Source organism: Rutilus rutilus (genome assembly GCF_951802725.1).
Source record: "Rutilus rutilus genome assembly, chromosome: 13".
NCBI lineage: Eukaryota > Metazoa > Chordata > Actinopteri > Cypriniformes > Leuciscidae > Rutilus > Rutilus rutilus.
Window position 1 is genome coordinate 5,920,547 of NC_140218.1, and position 7,500 is coordinate 5,928,046.

At 41.9% G+C, this 7,500-nt stretch overlaps 2 protein-coding genes across 2 annotated transcripts in view; both read right to left on the minus strand.

Annotated features, from left to right (window-relative positions):
- The window catches only part of tsc22d4 (TSC22 domain family member 4), a 16,020-nt gene extending 11,398 nt beyond the window's left edge, over positions 1–4,622 (minus strand). The window contains exons 1-2 of the mRNA XM_084429211.1: positions 1,555–4,622; positions 588–748 (exon numbers count right to left, since the gene is read on the minus strand). Coding sequence (XP_084285337.1) covers positions 588–748; positions 1,555–2,280 — 887 coding nt within the window. The 5' untranslated portion in view covers positions 2,281–4,622. The remainder of the gene's footprint in view (positions 1–587; positions 749–1,554) is intronic.
- A 388-nt stretch (positions 4,623–5,010) lies between these two features.
- The window catches only part of mogat3a (monoacylglycerol O-acyltransferase 3a), an 11,372-nt gene continuing 8,882 nt past the window's right edge, over positions 5,011–7,500 (minus strand). Inside the window, exons 5-7 of the mRNA XM_084427139.1 lie at positions 7,196–7,395; positions 5,908–5,987; positions 5,011–5,814 (exon numbers count right to left, since the gene is read on the minus strand). Of these exons, the coding sequence (XP_084283265.1) occupies positions 5,740–5,814; positions 5,908–5,987; positions 7,196–7,395 (355 nt within the window). The 3' untranslated portion in view covers positions 5,011–5,739. The remainder of the gene's footprint in view (positions 5,815–5,907; positions 5,988–7,195; positions 7,396–7,500) is intronic.

A 7,500-nucleotide genomic window follows, 5' to 3' on the forward strand; every position in this document is an offset into this window, starting at 1 on the left:
CAATATCTATAACTATATCAATAACTATACGTGTCTCCACGCCAGCGGACGGTTATGTTCTGCTTATTTTAAGTGTAATGCAGTTTCTGCCGCTTTAAATGCTTGAGCTCTTTAAAAAAGTCGGATTCATGGATTCTGTTTGGCTGTAGATGTTTATTAATCATCAGCTGGGAAAAAAAATTATTCCAACAATATCTTTTAATCACGATCATTTAAATGTTATAGTTATAGTTGTGAACTTTAATATTCTTTTAGAGCTAGAGCAATTATTAAAATGTTATAGTTATATAATCATGGTGTGAACTCCACTACTGTCTTAGAGTTATAAAGATTATTAACACTTTCTTGTTATCGTTATAGTTGTGGTTGGACTTCTCTATTCTCTTAGAACGATTATTAAAACTTTTTAGTTATAGTTATCATTATAGTTGTGGTTGGACTTTGCTATTGTCTTATAGTTAGAGCGATTATAAAAGATTTAGTTATAGTTATCGTCCTTGCTGCGCACGAACCTTAAGTGTAGTTTACAGTGACATGTGACACACAGAAGCAGACGTCATTCTAAAGACAGAAGTCTCTGGTCTCACCCGTCGTCTCCCACGAGCTCGAACGCTCGCCCCATGCCGAACATGGACTGCGCCAGCGCAAAGGCGGACGGCGTCTGGATGGGCGTGAGTCCGGGATGGAAGGGACTGTCCCGACCCAGGTGTGGCCCGGGCGAAGCCGGCTGTGAGCGGGTGGTCCGGAGCTGCGGAAAAAAATTACATTCGGTTAAAAATAAACCACACGTAGAAATATAGGGCCCTATTTTAACGATCTAAGCGCTGGTCTAAAGCGTACGGCGCAAGTGTCCGAATCCACTTTTGCTAGTTTACGACGGGAAAAATGGTTGGCGGTCCCGGCGCATGGTCTAAAAAGGGTTGTCCCTATTCTCAGAATGAGTAATGTGTGTGTTTTAGGTGTAACCTGCAATAAACCAATCAGAGTCTCATCTGCCATTCCCTTTAAATGCCAGTTGCGCTCGTGCCATTGCAGAGTCGCTATTTAAGGAAATAACAAGTGGAAAGACTTCTCCAGCGAGGAAACGGATCTGCTTGTGCGCGAGGTTAAAGCTGTGTGTGTGTGCGTAGTTAAAGCTGTGTGTTTGTCTGTGAGGTTAAAGCGCAAGCACACCATCTACGGGACAAGCCGGACTCCACCATATCTTTACGTACACAATAATAATCCTTTACATTGGAATCCTTTTATTTTTAATTTCTGGCATGTTGGTGTGCTGCTGCGTCTATAGGCGCACATTACTAATGCACTCTTTAAGTATCAACAAAAATATTGCGCCATTGACTTTAGATCAGGTTTCTGTTGGTCAATGGCTCAGTCTATTTCTGTTGCCTCAAAATAACAATGTGCCAGAACACACCTCGTTTTCAGACCAGCAGCCCATACCATGGCGCAGGACGAGAAAATGAGAACTAGCAAATATCACTTGCGTCGCGCCTGGCGCTGCATTGTGCCGAGTGTATGATAGGGCACATAGACGAGTGTGAGAGGGCTCACCTTGCCAACGGCGTCCATGTCGAGGCGCAGCGGAGCGGGTATGTTGCGTATCCGGGGAGTGTTCGGCAGATGAGGCGACATGATTGGCTGCGTGTCATGTGAGGGGGAAGGTGGGCCGCTGTGGGCGGAGTCTGTCAGGCATTGGCTGAGCAAGTACGTGGTGCCCTGCGAGTGTACCATGTGACCTGTGTGCACCCCCAACGGCTTCAGTCTGGCTCCGCCCACCGCGCCTTCGACTCCGCCCCCGCCCAGCCCCACCGTCTCCAAGGACTCCAGCGAGTGGGCGTGTCTCATGCTGTCAATCACACGGCGGAGGCCTCGCTCCTCGACCTCCCTCTCCATCACATCTACGCAAGTCCATCGACCGCGTTTGTACGGTTCTCCCGGTCCCTGGTCCAAACGCACCACGCGAAACCGCGACGCCCCGCTCGAGTCCAGCGAATTCTGCTTTCTGGTCGTGACGGGCGTAGACGGCTGACTAGAGCTTTGTTGCATCTGGAAGGCGGAGCTATGACGGAGTAACGGGCCATTGGATAAAATTTGAGTGGGCGATGCAGTCTGGCTTCTGGGGCTCCGCCCATGGGCGGGGCCTCTTGCAGAAGGGGGCGTGGCTCTTTGACTCCCAGGGTTGAGTAACTCCGTCAGATTGTTTTCTCCAGATCCCTGATTGTAATCCGATGTAACACTGGTGATTTGAAAACCGCTCCGTTTCTTTCCACCACTCATTCTTGGACTGAGCGTTAGCGAGCGGTATAACGTTATGCTTAAGCGCTCAAAGCTCGATCGTTGTTCATTATTTCTCTGGCGGAGAAAGAAAAGAGTGGAAGAATCTCTCTAAGAAACGGATATCCTAACCATTCCAAAGCACTTGTTTTCTTTCAGTCAGTCTCTAGGGTGGATCTGGATCTGATAAACCATATTTTTTTGTCCTTAGGTGAACTCTCAGGTACGTGGTAAAATCTGTCGAAACCGAAAAAGTTAAATAAATCACATTTATTCCATTGAGCTTGGCAATCTTTCCTTCTTCTCCCTGCGGCTGTTTGGAGTATTTAGACTAGAGCCAGTACAGTAACAAGAGCAGTTTCTCTGCCCAGCGGTTGCGCAAGTCTCGGCTCTGATGGCTGTTTCCTCTGGCAGGAGTGCAGTGTGTGCGTTCACAGCTCAGGACACAAAAAAGAGACTCATAATCGCCATGCATGCACAGATTTGATTATTTCAAGATCAAACAGCCCATTCCAAAAGATGTTAGCTAAATAAACACCATAATTAGGGCGTTTTGCGTGATTTCGTCCTGCAGCTTTAACGCCTGAGCGTGTCAGGACATTATTTTTCTTCTAGTTCTGCAGGACAAGTTTGGTAACTATAAAAACAAGAAGTTCTGTTTCCGTCAACTTTCTGCTAGCGTCTGGTGACAAAACACTGAGCGACTTTAAGAGAAGAACCTGCGAAAGGATCAAACTCAAACACAAGTGTCTGGAGTTTCAGTTCTGACTGCTCATTTGATTCTAAGGAAAAGTGGATCTTGCTTTTGACTTAAAATTAAAACCGGAGCAAGTGGAAAAGATCAAACACACAACTTTAAGAGTAAAACTGGAATCCAATCAAACTTTAAATGTAACAGCTCTTTTAACTTCAGATTAAAACTAGAGCAAGTTGAGAAGCTCAAAAGCTTGTCAAACTTGAATAGAACATTCAAAACTTTTACATTTTACAGTTGTGACACTCAAATGAGAAATTAACCCATGCGCTTCATCTCAAAGTAATACTAGAGCAAGTGGAAAAGTTTTCTGTAACAGTTTGTAATACTTTAAAGAGTGGCTACTGCAAAGAATCAAACTCAATCACAATCAAGTGTGGATTTACAGTCTCATTTGATTCGATTTAAAAGTGGATCATGCATTTAACTTATAATTAGAACTAGCTTAAACACTCACCAACATTAGGAGTAACACTTGAAAAGAAACTCGAAAACTCGCATTTGATTTGAATAACGCTTTTTAACCTTAAATTAAACCTGGAGCAAGTTCAACAACTTGGTGTGAAAGCTCAAAACACCCAGCAACTTTTAAGAGTAAAACTTAGAATCAAACTCTACACGTTACAGTTATGTCTACATGATTTAAAGGTGGTGCAAGCTTTTAATCTTTAATTACAAATGGGTGCTGAACTTGTCTTCCAATGTCCCGCACATTAAAACTCACTTAAACGATGTCAAATACTCTCAGCAACTTCAAGAGTACAACTAGCATACAATCAAACTATAAATATTACAGTTCGGGTTTGATTCGAATTAAAATTGGAATCAGATTTGATTCCAGTGATTCGGAGTAGAAATGTCGTCACAGAACGCGCACATGCACGCGCACTCCTCTATCCCCTTAAGCAAATACCCGCATACGTGCGCACAGAAACAGAAGCATTGCACAACACTGTTGCAGCCCAAAACCTGACATTTACTTACACTAAACCAACCCGCATCAGGTCAATATAAGAGCAGAATCAGACCAGTTCGATGTCAAAAAGAAACATTACAATAGAGGAAAGCTGTGCAGGAGAGATTTCTGGATCTGGATTGAACCTGAGCCCAATAGAAATGTGAATTAGGACCAAACTTAAGCCAGAAGCATTCTGTAATCCCATGAAGAAGTCAAATTGTAGAGATTTTGTGAACTTAAACACAGCTCACATGTTGCGTCCACACTTAAAATCCCTGGAGGAGGAGAAAATATTCCGTTAAACTGAAATTAGAAAGAGTAGAACTTTTTTTTTTTTTTAATCCCTTTAGAGTCAAGGAGAATGATTCAGATTGATCATCCACACCCGAACAGTCTGTTCATTCTCCATCAGTTTGCATCAGATCCACCCCTAATAAAGTACGAGTCACACAAACTCCTCCGGATCTCTCGGTTCAGTCGCAGAAATCCCGCAGCTTCTGTTCTCTTGTAGACTTCAGGAGTGGATTTTCTTTAAAGCGACACTAATGAACTCAGATTTACAGATTAATTCTCCTCCAACGAAACTGTTGACAAGTTTCCATCACCCGGAAGTTCCGCCTCCGTTCCTGCGACAGGATCCTACTATGGCGAAGGCATGGCTCATTAATATTCATGAGGCTACGCGATGGGACTCAGCCAATCAGAGACCGAATTAATATTCATGAGATATGACTTCGCTTTAGTACGATTCTTAATTTCGACACACACGCTGACAATTCAAAATCTTAATCAGAAGTACTTAACAGTAGCCAAAGCACAGATCATTAGACTTTACAAATATATAACTTCAGCTTGTCGATGTAAAGTCTCACAATACGTTTGAATCGGTGAGCAAAATAAAACAAAATCAAGTCGAAGAGATGTAGGTTCGCACTGCCACCTACCGACTATTTCAAGTAAGAATACAATTGCATTTCTTTATTATGTAAAAGAAATGAATAAAAAACAAACATTAAACAGATCCTATTATAAAAAGTACCAATTTATTTGTTTTCCTATTTTCGTACAGCAATATATATCCCCATTCAATCAATTCACATTTCCTGATTAAAAACAAATGTGAGAACGATAGAGCCAAGATGTAGATTTACAAGAGCCCAAAGGGTTAATAAACATTATAAAACAGATATCTTTCAACCTATCAATACAGTGACAATATAAAGCTATAGTTATGTCATGAAAACACCTGTTCAGCTCTAATTTGCATCACGATTTTATTTGCAAAACCACGTTCTGTTCTGTCACGACTAGATGTTCAACTGGAACGATGCTTAAAAAACATTGCATTAATGATATCCTTAATATTTTGAATAGGTAGTAAACATTTAATAACAGTCATGAGTCACTAGGTTGTGTTATTTTATGAATATACTCACATTTCGGTGTTACACTGCTATATTCACCACACAACAAAACCCTTCTCGTCTTATTGTTTAACTATATGGCAAATGCATTTACTTCCATGTGTTGCAAAGATTCAAAAATCGACCATTAGCATGCAAAAATATGTTAAAATCTGGGCGGATCCTGATGAAACCACAAACAGTGCAACAAAATCAATCATGATGATTGTGATAATAATCCGTGACAGGATTTTTTAGAGTTAGTATTGTCCTTTTGTAGTGTAACTTTAGTTCAGCATCAGCAGCATTGATAATTTAACAACAGTAAAACACACACAAAACAGAAGTCAAATGAAGTTGAGATGTTTGTCTTCTGGGATGCCGTAGTTTTTCTTATTCTCTTCAAACAATTGCGTCAGACCCTGCAAACACAGAAACACATGTTGGAAAGGATGCATATTAAGGATTAAAGACTGTAAAATCATAAAGCAGCTGTGGACATGTATTTGACTCACATTCATGTAGAGAGAGTGAAGAGCCTCAATGTCGTCTTTATTGGGACACGGAGTCTGAGTTACAGGAATGGGGCGTCCGACTACAGACAGACACACTGAGTTATAATATATTATTACACAGTAACATCCACACAGACAGGGGTCAGTATAACATCACACTGATCTGGACGCATCTGGTGCTCTTCCGTCATTTTTGACCGAAAAGGTAAATGAGCGCATTGGATGAGCGCATTGGAATGACGAGTTTCCTCTAGTGGAAGCGTTTGGTACTGCAGCCGAACACACTCTCACTGAAAGATCATTTTTTCCGATATCAACCTCAAATTTTGAACACAACTTGTTTAGATTTATGGCTTTGAGTTTTCGGACAGTTTTAGAGTAAAACTTGTTTTTGAAAATATATATTTCATATAAAAAGTTTTAATATTTTTGTGCATTTTTCATAACAATATAAACGTAAAATTCAGTCATTTTTTTTAAGTTAACTTTTTAAAACTTTTTTCACTTCAGCAATAATCTGCCAAGTGTCGTCTTTAAAAAGAGATCAAACTTCAGTCTGTCGCTCTAAAGCGTTCAAGATTTACCACAGTTTAAGTTGGACATTTAATTTTCAGGTCTATGCTCAAAAAGTGAATAAATGGATTATAAATACAGCGTAAATATAATTCAGTACCATAAAATCCCCTAAAAATACAAAATATTAAATAAAAAACATTAGCAAACTAAAATATATTACATTAATGTCATTAAAATAATAACTTTTTTTTGACCGACACACGAAGAGCACCAGAAACATCTAGATGTAGCCTGGTTAAAACCAGACCATTCTCAGTAGTAACTGAGTTATGGTCTGGCAAAGCTTCATTAATAACTCATTTCCAAAGGGGCGTCACCAACGGACGTCGCTCAAATGCCTCTGGGCGCAATTGGATAGACCTAAAACCAATCCATTGTGTAAAGCCCGCCCCAACGTTTCTGATTGGTGCGGCGATTTGGACGGATTAGAAATGGGCTTGAATGAGCTCTTTGCCAGACTACTTGCAGAGCAAATCTAAATTTGCCGGAAGTTGTCTGGGTTTTCCCAGGCTAATCTAGATGTGCTGTACAACACAACCTCAGGTGTAAGAGTGTGTGTACGCACTCACGGTGTGTATGGGCTGAGTGTGTATGTGCTGAGTGTGTGTGTGCACTCACGGTGTGTATGGGCTGAGTGTGTGTGTGCTGAGTGTGTGTATGCACTCACGGTGTGTATGTGCTGAGTGTGTGTGTGCTGAGTGTGTGTACGCACCCACGGTGTGTATGGGCTTGCGGTAGGGCAGCAGGCCGAAGCTGTACTGGAAAACCCCCCTGGCGTGGAACAGAGGCATGGCCACGCCCATCATCCGCTGGAGGCGGTCCTGCACACGCCGGAGGGCGGAGCCTGTGGGGTTCTCCATCTGATCGAACAGCTCGTTCTCCCCGAACGAGAAGACGGGGACCAGCCACGCTCTACACACACGAGAAACAGCGTACAGTGATCAAACCCAGAAGAACCTCTCTTACACACACACACACACACACACACATACACACACACACACACACACACACCAA